The sequence below is a fragment of the Globicephala melas genome, chromosome 4 (assembly GCF_963455315.2).
Source record: "Globicephala melas chromosome 4, mGloMel1.2, whole genome shotgun sequence".
Taxonomy (NCBI): Eukaryota; Metazoa; Chordata; class Mammalia; order Artiodactyla; family Delphinidae; genus Globicephala; species Globicephala melas.
In genome coordinates, this window is record NC_083317.1 from 52,302,745 (window position 1) to 52,320,229 (window position 17,485).

The 17,485-nt window shown below is 35.6% G+C and overlaps 1 protein-coding gene across 3 annotated transcripts in view; it reads left to right on the forward strand.

Moving 5' to 3' along the window:
- ALCAM (activated leukocyte cell adhesion molecule) overlaps positions 1 to 17,485 on the forward strand; it is a 197,811-nt gene that overhangs the window by 140,760 nt on the left and 39,566 nt on the right. For all 3 annotated transcript variants that reach the window (XM_060298029.2, XM_060298030.1, XM_060298031.1), the window contains exons 2-6: positions 2,004 to 2,104; positions 5,964 to 6,183; positions 13,026 to 13,090; positions 14,320 to 14,407; positions 14,864 to 15,046. In XM_060298029.2, the coding sequence (XP_060154012.1) occupies positions 2,004 to 2,104; positions 5,964 to 6,183; positions 13,026 to 13,090; positions 14,320 to 14,407; positions 14,864 to 15,046 (657 nt within the window). The remainder of the gene's footprint in view (positions 1 to 2,003; positions 2,105 to 5,963; positions 6,184 to 13,025; positions 13,091 to 14,319; positions 14,408 to 14,863; positions 15,047 to 17,485) is intronic.

Consider the following 17,485-nt stretch of genomic DNA (forward strand, 5'->3'; position numbering starts at 1 on the left):
ATTATAAAACAGAATGTAATAAAAATTTTAGTAAAATTTTGTCTCTAATAGCAAGTTAAGAACACATTCTCATGGCTTATACTTTGTATTCTTTATTTTAACAATGTTAAAAATTCTGGAAAGTAGTTGTGCAGTATATTTACATGAAATTTGTGTTCTTTGTAATGCTTTTGTTCACTGGAGCAAAATTGCTTTAGAGGAAAGTAGATTCCTCAATTGACAGAATTTTAAAATAGGAATTTTATTACCTTTTCTTTCTTTACTAAGGTTAATGATTTTTTCCCTATATGAAATTTTTATATGTTGTGGTTGATGGGTAACAGAGAGAGATAGTATCCACCGTATCTTGTTTCTTCAGAAAGTCATAAGATGGTCTTATTCATGTGTTGTAAATTGCCTTAGCTTTGCACTTTAGCACCACCTGGTGGACAAAATATCATTTCTTTTTCTTTTCAGTTTAAAATAAAGTTAGCCCCTTAACACTCTATATCCAACTGTGACATATCTTAACAGGTATTTAATTGTAAATGTATCTAACTTTGAAGATAGTTGTAAACAAAATAAGGTAAAAAGATCTGATATATTTCCTAAGTACTATACAAATGCCAAGTTAAATGCCTATGTTTCTTTAAACTTCATAAATATATACAGATTTGAATAGTATGTTACATACATATGCAAAAATGTGGGTATTGTTGATAATTTAATTATTGATCATCACATTCTTTTCAATAAAGAATTAAATAAGACCAGGAAGTTTTCTTTACCTTAGTAGCAAACTATTGCTTAAGTTGGATTGTCTACCCAAAAAACAGTGTAATCACTTCATGAAGAAATTTCATACTACAAATACTTTTCTTTTTTTTTGGCTGCCACGCAGTTTGCAGGTTCTTTTTTTCTTTTTCTTTTGCAGTACGCGGGCCTCTCACTGTTGTGGCCTCTCCTGTTGCGGAGCACAGGCTCCAGAGCGCAGGCTCAGTGGCCATGGCTCACTGGCCTAGCCACTCCGTGGCATGTGGGATCTTCCCGGACCAGGGCAGGAACCCGTGTCCCCTGCATCGGCAGGCGGACTCTCAACCACTGCGCCACCAGGGGATCCCCAGTTTGCAGGTTCTTAGTTCCCCGACCAGGGATTGAACCCGCGCCCTCAGTAGTGAAAGCATGGAGTCCTAACCACTGGAGTGCCAGGGAATTCCTTACAAATTCTTTTCCTGTTAATATTTTATGTATAATTAAAATGAAAACTAGTATTTTAACCATTAATACTGTAAAACAGGCCATTTTCATGCTCATTTTGCCACTTATATTTAAGATTCAGTTGTGGTCTTATATGTATTAGTTCTCAGTTTTTAAATTTTTCCGAATTTAAGCTTAACAATATTTTCAAATGAAAAAAACAAACATACTTAAAGCTAGTTTTGAGAATTTTAAGCATGTTAATCTCTTTGTATAGTCCCACATTTCTATGAAATATAGTGAAGTTTTTTCTTATGAAATATAGTGAAGGTGAAAATAAACCCTCAGATTCCACACTGTTCCTTTGGCATATACTACTTATCTATTCCTCGCTAAACTGAGAGGTTTATAGATTTGAATTATGTAACATTTGAAGCCTTAGTAGCTAAATAAGAGCTGTTGATATTTATAGGAAATATGTTCTAACTACATACTTTGTTTTATGTCATTTAAGATAAAATTATAATACATAACCTTCATTAAGAAATGCATCTTGAGGCTTCCCTGGTGGCGCAGTGGTTGAGAGTCCGCCTGCCGATGCAGGGGACACGAGTTCGTGCCCCAGTCCAGGAAGATCCCACATGCCGCGGAGCAGCTGGGCCCATGAGCCATGGCCGCTGAGCCTGCGCGTCCGGAGACCATGCTCCGCAACGGAAGAGGCCTTTCAACAGTGAGAGGCCCGCGTACCGCAAAAAAAAAAAAAAAAAAACTTTATTTCAAGAGAACATTTAAACTCTTCTCTCTCTTGTGTTCCTTTTTTTCTAAAGGTCTCGGATGGTATACTGTAAACTCAGCATATGGAGATACCATTGTCATGCCTTGCCGACTCAGTGTACCTCAGAATCTCATGTTTGGCAAATGGAAATATGTAAGTGTGACCTACCTTGGACTTGGTTAATTGCCTCTAGTTTTTGAAAGAAAATTCCTTCTGTGAGTAGATGTGAATTTCAAGTTAACGTAATGACAATATTCAACTGTGGATATAAATGTAAAAAGGTGAAATTAATGTGTCGAATATTTCAAAAGAATAATCCCTAAGTCTTACATAACAAATGCTATTTTAAAATAAAGCCAGTAAACAGGTAATTCTTAGCTCAAATTAGTCTGAAAGATTCACCCTGAAGTGTTTGAGGCAGAAGAAAAGGCAGAGTTCCAGGGTAAAATCAGTGGAGTATAGGACAGAGCTTAGTGGAAGATGGCAGCCTTTCTCTACACACTCATGTTTTGTTTGGTGTAGTTACTGCAAAGGCAAGATGCACCAGAAGCCAGAGCATTCAAATGTTCACTGAAAATTAGTCATCAGTATTAGAAGCCTGTTACTGGTACTTGGTCTTAGAACTCAGTCGAAGTGGTAGGTCCTTTTAAAATTTAACATTGCTGATTTTACTCATTTTTTGCAGGTAGCAAAATCATATTTTCTCAGGTATCAAGGTACCGATGGGTCTGGAAATGAAGGGTAGATATCCTGGTAGGTGATGTGGAAAGGCTAGGTAACTTTGATAAAATATCTCAATTTCATTACCAAGAGCAACAAAAGATGTCTGTGTGGCACAGTTTCCCAGTGCTAGATCACATGAGACTCACAATGGTTTGCAAGCTTAAAAAGAGGACGTATGTTTCATTGAACACAACTGGTAAATTTTGCTTAGGTCCATGAAATGTTAAAAGGTATTTGAATAGGAAAAGGATTTTTATTTTTTTTGACTTTGGGCATAGATTTTTATTATGTATTATTCTTACACACGTAAAAAAAAGCAGAATTAATTGGTTGATATACTCCTGAAAGCATCTTACACTTCTGAATTACTTCAAATCCAATCACACTTCTATATTACTTTAGTTCTTGTGATGGTCCAATAATTTTTTAAAAGTTTTTTTACTGCAGTACTTCTCAGAGCCTTTCCTATATTAAGATACATGATGAATTGTCAGAGTTCATTCATTTCTTAAGTTTATTGAACCACACAACTTTTCCTCTCAGATATCTGCAAGAACAAATGTTGTGCAGAATAGAAATGTACGTAAGTTGCACCCCAGGGGTAGTATAACACAATCTTTTAAAATCTGGTTGTGAAGTCAGACTGACATGTTCTACCATGTGTTGGCTGTGGGATTCTGGATGAGTGAATTAATCCCCATTTTCTCATAGAAAAAAAATGAAATAATAATAATCTTCCTTATAGTGTTGCGAAGGTTACATGAAGTAACTCATATCAGAATACTTACCTAGTACTTGGCACATGGTAATTGCACGAAAAGTGTAAGTTGTTATGAGTGTGGGGTTACTAAGCTCTAAACACACTGTGTGAAGGTCAGGTGAAGGCAAAAGAAGGAGGTGAGGCAGCATAGCACTTCCCTGATCCCTCCTCCTGTTATCCAGCTCACACTGGGTAATTTTTAACTATTTCTGGCTCCCTATAAAAATGGAAATATGAAGTTAAGGCCTATGAGGACAAAGTCTATTAGCACCCCTAAAATTCCAAGGGTCTGGGAGACTGCCACCTCATTCACCATTGAGTCAAACTTAATGCTAAAATAAATGGAATACAGTGGTGAAAACTTCTGTGATTATAGACATTACTGATGCCCAGGAAATAATTTTCACCTAAATGTAACTGGCACAATGGCAATGAAAACAAATAATAATGACAATTTTCTAATTGTTAATGAAACAAAAACCTTCAGTAATAAACTGATGAGATACATTTGAAGTACCATATGCTCTAAAAGCAGTCCTGATTCGCAGACATACTATACAACCTCTAATTTAATGTAACCTGAAAGACAAAGAGCAGATTTGGAAAGAGTGAAAGGGAGCAAACACAGAGGAAAGATGGATTAGTTTCTCTCTTACTGCACCGTAATCTCCCTGTGAATGGAGATCATAGCTCCCTGTGCACCCCGCCCTACCTCACTCCCACCACCTCTTCACCAGCATCTGCCTCTGTGCCTTGTACAGAAGAGGCATCTAATGGCTGTCGAGAATGATATAGTGTAGTTATAATGGAGCCAGGCTGTGGAGCTCCAGTCTTGGCCCTGCTCAGATACACCGGCTGGGGCAATGGACCAGTTATTTAACCAATCTCTGTCTCCATTGTCTAAAAATGAAGACAATATTATGTGTAATTTACAGGGTTGTTATGAATATTAAATCCATTAATGCATGGAAAGCCCAAAGAAAGTACACTGGCATACAGTTAAGTGCTTGAAATTTAATAACTATTATTTCTTGCATAAGTGAACAAATATATTATAGAAATTTAAGATACTGGTCTAACATATTTTTCTTAATGAAGGAATGATTTAATACAAGGATTTGCATTGTAAACCTGTGGCAAAATTAAAAGATTTAAGGAGAATATTACTGATGTATTCAGATATCCAACCAGCTAAACCTTTTGGACTCCAAGATTAGCTTAGTAATTGTCTTAGTCAGCTTGGGCTGTTATAACAAAATACCACAGACTGGATAGTTTAAACAACAGTCTTTTATTTCTCACAGTTCTGGAGGCTGGGCAGTCCAAAATCAAGGTGCCAGCTGACTCACCTCTTGCGGAGGGCCCTCTTCCTGATTTGCCGACAGCTGCCACTTGCTATGTGCTCACAAAACCTCTTCTTTGTGTTCTCATTGAGAGAGAGAGCTCTCACGTTTCTTCCTCTTCTTATAAGGGCACTAATCCCATCATGAGGGTACCATCCCCATGACCTCATCTAAACTTCAACACCTCTCAGGGGCCCACCTCCACTAATCCCACATTGGGGGTTAGGGCTTAGGCATATAAATTTAGTCCATAACATTAGTAAATATTAATAATTTTTAAAATGTTACTCCTTATAGCACCTTGAAATTTTTCATGCATTTTAGAATGTTTTATCATATTTTATTTTCTCAAAGGCCTTGTGAGGTAAGTAGAAGAGGGATTGGCCCTTATTTTAGATTATTGTTAGTATGTAAGAGAATGTTTGTGGGAGCAGAGAAAGAAATGAATTATGTCTCAGTGCTCTTGGCATAATTGTATATGCCAGATTTTATATGAAAACCCTTCGAGCTAAGTTTTAAGATTCAGATAGCAAAACTATGGGTTTTAGTGATTAATCTAATTCTATTGCTTAATGGACATGATCATTTCACAAGGGCAAATACTGTTCCTCTATGAAGACTCATTAAGCTATGTTAGGTGTAAAGGTCAGCTATGCCAGTTCTGGCTGAAACAGAAAAGTGTGGACACATAAAGTATGTGGATTAAAGTAATGAACATGCTAAAGATAATTGCCCAGGATTTCTAAATGAGTGTTTGCAGCTCAAGTGTATGCTTGCTCTGATAGTTAGCTGAAAATCCTTTTGTAACATAATACTTATATGTTTGTTTTCATCTATATTTTTTCTTTTACATTAGACATAAGGCCAACCCTTGTCATTTTCAAAACAGTTACTAATTCTGTCCTCCAGATGCAAGAAAAGCTTGGATTCCTAAAGTTCTGTCCTTTCATTTTTGTATATTTAAATTGATACCTGTAAAAGAACTTAACAGCTTCTCTTCTTATGAAGAGTAATTTTCTATAACCAAAGATTTACATGAGGCACTTATCTAAAATTATTCTTCTTGGACCAAACTACAAATTTTGGTGGAATAATACGGCCAAGAAAATTTTGTTGTTCTGGCTGTAATCCTGAAACATCTAAATATGCCTGTTTTTAAAAAATGTATTGTTATTTCAATTTTTAGGAAAAGCCTGATGGCTCCCCAGTATTTATTGCCTTCAGGTCCTCTACAAAGAAAAGTGTGCAGTACGACGATGTACCAGAATACAAAGACAGACTGAACCTCTCAGAAAACTACACTCTCTCTATCAGTAACGCAAAGATCAGTGATGAAAAGAGATTTGTGTGCATGCTCGTAACTGAGGACAACGTGTTTGAGGCACCTACAGTAGTCAAGGTGTTCAGTAAGTAGTCTGCAGTGTAACTGCTAAGTGGGATTGATGGCTGGTACTAGAAAATGTTCTTTAGAAAGAAGACTGAACTCTCTGTAGTGTCTCCACAGTAGGCATCTATGTAAGAGGACTTCTAGAGATCTTCATTCTGCTCGTGCATGCTGTCAGTGAGGAAAACAGAAAACCTGAAATGCAAATAGGAGCTTTACAATGAGGAAATAAAAGAATATTCTGTTGTTTTGTTGGGTAAAATTTCCTGTGATATGAAGTACTGCTAAATGAAAACTGACATGTGATCCTTTACTTTCACTGACGTACAAATCAATGTTCTGTGATAAATATTGAGACATAGATATATAATACATGCACATATTCATGCATATCATGCTTACATATATATGCATTTGGCTAAACCATATAAAAGTTGTCATTTGATATGTAAAAACAATAAAATACAAACAGGAGACCTAAGTTTTCTATATATGTATATACATGTGTGTGTACACACACACATTTTGACCTTTAATGCTTAATGCTTGTTGATTTACTTCTTGAGACTGTTCAAGCAGTTTAGAAAATTGCCCTAAAATAAAGAAGTTCACCCCACTCTAAATGTGTACATGGAATCCACCAAGGGGAAAAAGTAGAGGAGGGTTGGAACAAGAAAAGGTTGTAGAAGAAACTTGGAATAATTACTGGAGGTTACTTTGCTTCATGATGATATATAGTTAATGTGTGTGTACAACTAGCTATGCAAATGAATGACTTGAGAAGTTCTAATTAAAACTTTTTACCTTTTAATATTCTAATAAAATATCCCACCTTCATTACATCTTAATATCTTAGAAATTACAGGGAGAAAAATAGGTCTCGAAAGTTTCAGAATGCCAGTCTTTTTTAATTAGGGAAGAAGGTCTCACTTTTCAGTTTTTTCCTCTGCTTTCCGATAACTTGACAGCACCTAGAAATTATTAAAATAAACAGGGAAGAAAGAAACCCAGAGGGCCTTGCTACTACAGCAATTAACCGTGGATTTTTCCTGTTTCTCTCGTAATAGCCTATACAACTAAGTAGGACTGTCCCTTAAGCATTTATATGGACTTCAGTGCTCCTATGGACTCATGACAAGGATTCAAAGAGTGCTTATCCTATCAAGGAGACCTTTGTTCTCCCGAAGAACCTTGTAAAAGCATGGTACACGTTTCAGTTTATTACCTTTCAGCTTAGAAGGTACTTTCCAGAAACCATCCACTCAACTCAATCATTTTATGGATCAAACGAAGTACCAAGCGTTTCCCAGTTATGCCCCCTTCCATTAAACACCCCGGATAATCTCCATCCTGTATTTGCCGAAGTCTCATGTATTTTTTCTTTCTTGTCTTTTATTTCACTTTGATGTTATTAGGAAGATGGATGGTGTGCTGCTAAAAACACTTTTTCTAAAGAGAGCAACCAAAATCTTTTTATTAGGCCATGACATCGTAAATATAAGTACACAAGAATGTACTGCAGTAGGTACAGAGATTAAGTCACAGCATTTTAAAGTTATGTGTATTGATTTGTCATTGACATGTTTCTTTGTTATTATGTTAAAATTACCAAATATCAAGACAGTCTACAAGAAAGTTGAGAAAATTCAGGTTGTTCCATTTCGAAGAAACATTTGTGACAATTTTCAGAATATAATTTTTTTAATGTCATAAAAGTTCATTTGGCCTAATTTGATAAAATTTGTAAGCTGTTTTGGAATACAGAGGATTTCTATGGCTATAAAAACAAACTTACACCCTGCATACCATCAGCTCCCCCTACCCGCTTCTCTTTTGAATGTTGTTGAAAACAAAGTGATTCTCAGAAACAGAATTTGCATTCCAGGCTCTGGGCCAGAGAGAATTTAAATAGACAAGTTACACACTTTTGAAAATGGGGTTTTATACTAGAAACTGTGGGACCCTCCAAGTCCAATTAAATAAACAGCACAGCTCGTGATAAAGAAAGAGTTTGCAAGAGCATATAAGGGCTTTGCTTTTTTAAAAATAATGAATTTACACTGGATCATTATTTGTGAAGCAAATAGCAGCTGTGACATGGAGGCTTTCATTCTTCACATGTATATATTGCAATCACTTAAGAGTTACTAGGCTCATCAATCAGTCCTCTGTTTCCTTCTGTCGAGTCACCTAGCACCTAGCAACGTGCACTGTGTACCACACAATGAGTGTGGTTAACGTGAGCAAATCCCAGATCAGTTTGCTGCGGTGTCCTCCTGATGAGCACAAACTGTTTTTATTCAAACTAGAGGCCATGACTGATGACTTTATTACTTCTGATGTAAGTTTGTTTATTCAGTTTTAAGCTATATCTCAGATGCAAGAAGTCATGCCCATAAAGCAGACCAGATCCAAGTAAGTCCCATGCTCTGTCACCACTAATGAGGCATTTTTGTTTGGTTGGTTGGTTACTAGTTGAATGGCATCAAAATCAAACTGTTTGCATTTAATGCACATTTGAAGTTAATAAAACCATCCCTTAGCAAGAGTAGATCTTAGAGGTTGAATGCTTGCCCAGAGAGCCAAATGGCTGTCGGTGGTACAATGGAAAAATCACTGAACTGGTCATCAGGAGATCTGGCTTTGTTAGATGTGCTGCTAATTTCTGACCTTGGGCAAGTGACTTCACCAGTCAGGGCAGGGGCTTCGATTCCCTCATCATCAGTAAATAAGTACTTTGGATTAGGCGGTAGTTTTCCCACTCTGTTCCTAGGATCCTCTTGACGTGCTAATGAATAGGGCTGAGGTGGGTGAGGAGCTGCTTCTACTTGATTAGCTATAATTCGCCCACTCAATATTTCGAAGTTTTTTCATGATATTTTGTACAGGGGGAAAAAAGGGAGAAGGGCTTGTGTACTAAAAAGCATTTGAAAACCACAATCCAGCCTAATCTTCTGCACTGGTGTGTGTGGTATTAAAAGGAAGATTGTTCCCGCGACTTCCACCTGGACCAACCAGCTCTTCTAGTGATGGTTGACATCACAGTTATTTGAGCTTTCATTGGGACACTGTTCTCAATGTTTTATCAAAACTGAGCATCCCTCCTCCCACCCTCCCTGTGAAAGTTATTCAACTTTCAACTGCAAGTCATTTTTATTTTTTCAGAATGAAGGAAGCAGAAAATATCTTTTTAACAAATGAGATCTACACTGTATATTTCATTTTGATTCTTTAAATATAAAAAATACCTTTTCCCATCTCATAAGGAAAATAAACTATGATTTCATGCTCACAGTGATTTACTTAAAGTACATCAAGGGTTGATTGCTGACAGAGTACTGAGAGAAGCACCCTTGACTCAATGTAACCAGTGCACCTGCCTTTTCTTGCTCTCCTCCCATATCCAATTGAGCTACATCCTCTGTGTGAGGTTATTGAGAATAACACTCATGCATTTGGGTGATATAGAGCAGTTTTGCATTCATCACTCCATCCTCAACTGGCTGTGAAACTCTTGACAAAATTATTTTACTAATGCAAATAAATTTGTAGTATGACTTTCCCTTTCAATTCTATACTTAGTTATGAATCCTTGAATCGTATTAAGACATAATTCACATAAAGTTTTTTTAAAACACTTTGGAATCAATATGCAATTTTGCTAAAATAGTACACATCCTCTTTTATGGTCTTCTAACTAATACTCGTCGATTGTTACAAGCTAATATAAGAGAAAGTTACATACAAAATATGTATTTAATATAGAGGGTTTGAAACAAAAGTTTGAGAAAATAACTCAGAGAAATGCAATAGGTATTACCATTACTTTCTCAATACCCACTGTGACTCTCTCTTCTAAATGGAAAAGTGAATAACAGTACAAAGAGGACTAAATTTTTAGCATACTTTCATCAGGTTTTCCTGGGTTTGCTGCAGTTTTATTTTATTGAAATAAGAATAAATTTTAGAAAGTGTTTATGGAAAGAAAGCACACATGGCCATGTGGAAAAGACTAACAATTGTAACACATCAGTATTTATGGTTATATGGGGTTTATAAGTCAAAGTAGAGGAATATATTTGACATTAGAGGAAGTATGTTCCAACTGAAATGGTATCTGATTTTGGTGAACTAGAAATTAGTACAACTTAACAAAACTGCCCATCCTCATTTTCTATTAAGAGCCTAACTTTTTGGAGGAATTTTTCAAATCTCTCTATATATTCCAGGCATAGATAGTACTGAGGAAACAAAAAACTATTTGCTCTTTTTTTCTTGTTAATCTTGACACTTGATCAACCGCAAAAATTAATTTAATATCTTACCTCTCTTGAGCTTTCAGAGAGGTGTCACTGAATAACTGATTTTAGTTCCCAGAGAACTTACATTTACTCAAGCTCCAAGATTTTTGTTCTGTTTAAATATTTTGGATGTAGCCCTCTCTCAAAGGTATTAGACATTTGCCATAAAACATTGAATTCTGAACATAATTTAAGGTTTTTTCAATACCTCAGAGTTGTAATTATGAACATTAATGATGTTACATTAAGATAATGGTAAAACCAAGACTACTGATGTGTATTGGAGAAGGCTTTAATCCCCTACCACGTTTCCCAGGAACTGCTATTTATGTCGTTTTGATTTTTATAATTTATTTTTTCTAATTGAAAAACATTTTTTAAATTGAAGTATACTTGATTTACAATATTATATTAGTTTCAGGTGTACAACATAGTGAATCAATATTTTTATAGATTATACTCCATTTAAAGTTATTACTAAATAATGGCTATATTTCCCTGTGCTTCACAATATATACCTGTTACTTATTAATTTTATACATGGTGATTTTTACCTCTTAACCCCCTGCACATATCTTGTCCCTACCCCTTTTCCTTTCCCCACTGGTAACCACTAGTTTGTTCTATATATCAGTGAATGTGTTTCTGTTTTGTTATATTCATTCATTTGTTTTCTTTTTTGTATTCCACATATTAGTGATAACATACAGTATTTGTGTTTTTCTGTCAGACTTATTTCACTAAACATAAATACCCTCCAGGTCCATTCATGTTGTTGCAAATGGCAAAATTTCAGTATTTTATATGGCTGACTAGTATTCCATTATATGTGTGTGTGTGTGTGTGTATATACACACACATAACATCTTCTTTATGTGTAATGGACACTTAGGTTTCTCCCGTATCTTGTGTATTGTAAATAATGCTGCTAAAAACATAGGGGTACGTGAATCTTTATGAATTAGAGTTTTTCTTTTCTTTGAATATATGCCAGGAGTGAAATTGCTGGACCAGTTTTTTATATTTTGTCAGTTTTTTCTATTTTTGGTCACATTCCTAACAATCAGGTAGCCAGGTGCCACTTCTTGTTTGTGTTAATATAATTGTCTGTTATGCTTTTCTATTTTTCTATGTTTCTTTTTTCCATTTTTTTATCTTTCTTATATTTTCTTTCCAATCTGTGCATTTAGAATATAGATAATCGCTCTTCAGAAAATTGTATCAAGAGAATTATACTTCTAGAATTAATAGTAAATAGGCCTCTTATAATTAAAGTGTAAGCTCAACAGATAGGCAGATTCACTATTATTATTAATTATTCTAATTTCTAATATAAAACAATTGCAAAGGGAAAATTAACTCAGGATGTTAACCTGAAGAAGCCTACATTATTTTTGCATACAATCTTGGTGATACCCATCTTGCTGTTCCAAAGACTTTTTGTCTTCATCCTTGTTTTCTATAATGGTCTGGGTAGGTAACATGTCTGATAACTGAATTCCAAATTGAGTAATAATTATACAAAAGCAATTTAGTTTAGTTTGGTAGTCAAAATTAAAAGTATAGAGATGGTAGACAATAAGACTATAGAAGAGAGAATAGCTGGTTGTTTTTGTCTATTTATTTGAAAATAGAATAGTTCTCCATGAGACTCACAAAAATCAATGACAATGAGACAATATCCATTTTCTATAGACTAATTGTTAGAGCTAATTAAAAAGTTTAAAAATCCATCAATGATAGATAACTGATAGCTAAGAATAAAATAAGTTTAAATAATACCTTCTTGCTGCAATTTGTAATCAATTTTTCCCGAAGCCTCTATTAGAATTTATGCTTACAGAACTTCCTATATTTAAAACGCTTCTGTCCATTATCTCAGGTTCCAAATGTGAAAGATTTTCTCACATTTATAGTTTCATAATATAACTTCATTTAAAAGATAAGGTGTGAGATACACAGGAAACTTGGGCTTCTACATCCCTTAGCCACTTTGCATTTCCCATGATTTTAGAGCAGTGATTCTTAAACTCCACTGTGCCCAAGAATCCCCAATGGAACTTGTTTAAAAAGTAGGTTTATAGGATTTTCCCCAGATATGCTGATTTAGTTGGCCAGGTAGAGCCCAGAAATCTGCATTTTAAATAAGCACCCCTGTGATTTAGATTCATGTGGACTCAGGTTTTCATCTAAGGAGATGGAAATTATTAAGTAGAAAGTGCACATGGTAACCAATTGCAGATAACATATCCTCTTTAGTATATTAACCTCTGTTTACAATCTAAACCGTACTCACTGTTTATAAAGCATCCAGAAAACATTACCAGTATTTTATTCACAGGAATAATAAGCACTTAAAATAATATTTAATATAATAAAACAAATATTTGGAAGGGGTAAACTAACCAGATTTCTTAATTATAGATTATATGAGAAATCTATTTTTTATTTTGTTGCTTATTTTTCTACTTTGAGTAAATGAATTATTTTTCTATAAACCAAACCACAAAAGTTCATTTTCTTCTCCCACATGCGCTTAAAATCTTTCTCTACTTAACTTTAGAGCAACCATCTAAACCCGAAATTGTAAGCAAAGCCCCATTTCTTGAAACAGAGCAGCTTAAAAAGGTAAGAACTTGTTTTTGATTAATTGTCTTTCCTTAGCCTAGTGTTGAATGCCTTCTCCTGGCCTCAGATGCCAGGACAAATAAGATAGACTTTGCTCAGTGGAGCTGACAGCTGACAGTGTTCCAGGTGCCAGGCAGAAAATCTGCACAAGGTAGAGAGGAGACACAGAGGAAGGCGTGGTCATTTCTGAAGGGAGAAGAGGGAGATGAGAGTTAAAAAAGGCATAAGTCTTTCTTGTTTGAACGAAATGGATGTTTAATGAAGTAATGACACATGAGTAGATTTTCTCCAGACCAAAGGTAAAAAGGGCTTTCCAACAATATGAAATAATACCATGTTAAAGAAAATGGCATGTTTGAGAAACACATTATTTGCGTTGCTGGAATTTTGGGTGCTTAGCCAGTGGGCAAGAGAGTGCAATAAGAGATAAATCTCGAGAGTTAAAGAGAAGCTGGATTATGACAAGGCTTCTGTCATGTATAGTGCTTGGTCTCTATCTTATTGACAAATTAAACTATTGAAAAGTTGAAGTTAAGGGATAAGATCAGATTTAAACAATCACAGTAGCAAAGGTTTGAAGGAAGTCTGTATTGAAGGAGGGACAAAACTGGAGTTCCATATATGAACACACCACTTGATTCATAATCTCATTTTCACTAACTAAAATAGCCAAATTTTCCTTGGCTGGGGGAAAAAACAAGTTCAGAATTCTTTGAATCAGAATGAATTTGACTGCATAATACAACACTAAATATTAAGAACACATGTGAAATAAAGTGGTGGGGATTATAGATCGTGGTAAGTATATGTCATCTGAAATAAATGTAGCATGAAGCTGGAGAGGCAGCCTCATTTTAACACCATTAATGATTCTTGAATACACAGATCTATGAACCATGGTAATAGCCAATGTTAATATAGTTATGTTATTTAGTTAATGTTAAAACTGAATACTGTCAAAATGAATTGGGTAATGCTTTTAAATGAATGTGATTTCATTAATGGTGGCAGCATCTATTGCACATTTTAATATGGGCAAGACCATAATTTTAAGCACAAAACATTGTTTTTATACAAGAGTGCATTCATTCAGTCCTTAGTCAAGGCTTGGAAAATGAATGGGTCAGGAAATCGTTGGAGTAACTCTGCATCCCTTGCGGAGTCTGGGGCTTTCAAATGGACAACCACTGTTGGAACCAAGGTTGTAATATTTCCTCTTTATTTTGCAGTTGGGTGAGTGCATTTCAAAAGACAGTTATCCGGATGGCAACATCACGTGGTACAGGAATGGAAAAGTTCTGCAACCCCTTGAAGGAGGTGGGTAAGAAGTGGGCAATAAATTCAGATGACCTGTTTTGCCTTTCTCTTGTCTAAGCATTCCTTAGACTATCCTGAGTCTAAATGCATTGCCCTCTTTTGATCTATGACTCTATACTTTGTTACTTTAAGTATCCATTAAATCAGAAGGGATTTTTAAAACATCATTTTAGGCCTTGTGCAGAAGAATCAAGAGCAGAGAAAATTATTTCTCTATATGGCATGTTCTAAAAGTTAATTAAAGTGAGTGGGAGATAGAATTCCAGGATTCTATTTCTGTCCATGTCTCTGATTCATGTTTTTGAAAAGACATCTACCTCACTACATGTCAATTTTCCCTCCTGTTAAATACAGTAAGAAGGACAAAACCACTTCTCAAAGTTGCTGTGACAGTTAATTAAGGACTGTGATTTTCCGATGAAAGATCCTACCATTAGTGTTCTTTATTTTCTTCAGCGGTGGTCATAATTTTTAAAAAGCAAATGGACCCAGTGACTCAGCTCTATATCATGACTTCATCCCTGGAGTACAAGACAACCAAGGCTGACATTCAAATGCCATTCACCTGCTCTGTGACATATTATGGACCATCTGGCCAGAAAACAGTTTACTCTGAACAAGCAGTCTTTGATATTTACTGTAAGTAACTCAATATAAAATTATGCAATTTTTATGTATTAGAAAAAATATTCCAATGCTATTTTAAGTCCCAGTCCAAAAGCTCTTTGGAATCTACTTCCAAACCCCCATCCCCATTGCATGGTACCCAAATAATCTCTTCCTCTTCGCAAGACCTATAGAATAAATGCTTACCCATCTATGATATCTTTCACTCTCTACTTTGTTATTTATAATCATCTCTTCTGTATTCCACTAGACACTGAGTTCCTTAAACACAAGATCTCTAACTTAGTCTGATTTCTTCTGGTAGTCCTCAGCCCTGACGCACAGCCTTGGATTTTGGAGGAGTTCAGAATGCCATCTGATGGTTTTCTGAATGAATGACAGATGAATAGAAGCTTATGACTGATTGGTTTTTTAAATATGGAATTTCCATTTTAATAAATTTATTTTACTAATGAGATCAATTGCATAAAAGTTAAATAGGATTTTGAATTCCAACATGTTTTGGTTAACAATAGATTTGAATATTAGACTACAAAGCAACTTTCTTGATCATCTGATCTAAGTCCATTATTTTAGCTAGCAGTAAAGTGAGACCTAGAGACTTGCCCTAACTTAGCTGTGGCAAGTGGATTAGAATCCTTTTCTCCGATGCTGTGCTCTTTCCTGTAAGACAGGAGCCAAGATAATATGATTAAGAGCAAAGATGCTGGCAATCCAGTCCCAGTGCTGTTAGTTTGTATTTCTAGAAAAGAAGCTTAACTACTCTAGGTCTCAGTTTTCCTATTTTGAAATAGGAAAAATATTAATGTAATACTTAACTCATGGTGTTATTATGGAGATTAAGTAAAATCAAAAATCTAAAATAGCACAATATATAGCACATTAAATGCTCATTATTAAATACTATCATCATTATTACTATATAATCATTATTACTTCATAAGCATAGGCTAGAGATATATTTCGGGGAAAGATGCAAGAAAACTTTATTATTACTTATTAGTGAATCAGAAATTCTCATAATACTGCCTTATGTTGTAGAATAACCTAGTACTTCTACGTCTATTTGAGAGAAAGGGTAGAAATGCCCACTGAACCTTCAAAGAGTTTTATCTCAGCTACATTTTTATTTCGGCTCCATGAAGTGCAGAACCTTATAGAAGAACAGAACTGAAGTTCCACATGCCCTAACCGTAATGGGTTGTTTTGCCTTAAACTTTGTAAATAAATTTCAACTTGATTTAAAAGCAAGGATTGAAAGGATTTCATCATGTACAGCTTATCTAAAATCAAACTATTATTTCTGTATGTGGAAGCAGAACTCTGTTCAAAGATGTTCAGTTGGAAATAAACTATCTTGGTGTAAGTACAGGAGTACAAGATAGGAAAGAACAGCAAGATGAGTGAAAAGGATTGGGAAACTGGCTTAAGAAAGAACAGAAATGTATGTGAGTGTCAGGCATGGGCAGATAGATGGGCAGAAAAGTCCTTGGATGAGGAAGAAGGAAATGATTTTACTGTGGCTGGCTGTGTGGGGAGCACTGGGCACAGCTTTTGAGAAGGCACAATGTATGCAGTGCTGGGCTTCATGGCAAAGACCCAAAAGTGTTTAATATATAGTGCTGACATTCAAGGGGTTTACTATTCCAATAGGTAAGTAAGACATGTACATCAGAAGGAAATTGTCAATGCAAAGTTGCAAGTGGTAAGTGCCGCAGGGACTTAGTGGACAGTCCTGAAAGCTCAGGTGCCCAAGGACAGTGATTCCAAAACTTCAGGATATGCATCAGAATCACCTGGAGGACTTGTTAGTAAACAAGTTACAGGACCTGGCTTTATAGCTTCTCATCCAGTAGTTGTGGAGAGGGGCCCAATACTGTGCATTTCTAACAAGTTCCTTGGTGATGCTAATGCTAATCATCTGAGGACCACAGCTGGAGAGCCACTGCTCTAGGGTGACTTTAGAGAAGTGAAGGAGGAGCTAAATGGAAAGTACAGAAGAGTACATTCAAGAAAAAGGAATTTGATCAGTTCATCTTGAGGAAGCCTGAGAAAGATGTGCTGGTCCACTCCTTTACACTATCCAGTCAGTAATTTTTATAGAATCCAGTCAGAAGTTTTATAGAATCTAGCTCTTTTATCTTTGTATGTGTCTGATTCTGCCTTCTGACACTGCCTAAGATTATGCCACTATTCCTCATGGCTGGTATTTTTGTAACAACTTCTAAAATAGTATTCCTGTCTGTTCACGCCAAACTGCCCTGCAAGCTCCTGCCAGAAATATCTTTCTAAAACACAAATGTGAACATGTCACTACTGTGGTTAAAACTCTTCAGCGACTCCCCAGATCTCTCAGGTTAATCTTTAAACTCCCAATTTCAAAATGCCTTGAGTCCCCTATAGCCATGGTCCTGACATGTCTCAACCTTCATCATTTAACTACTTTCTGTA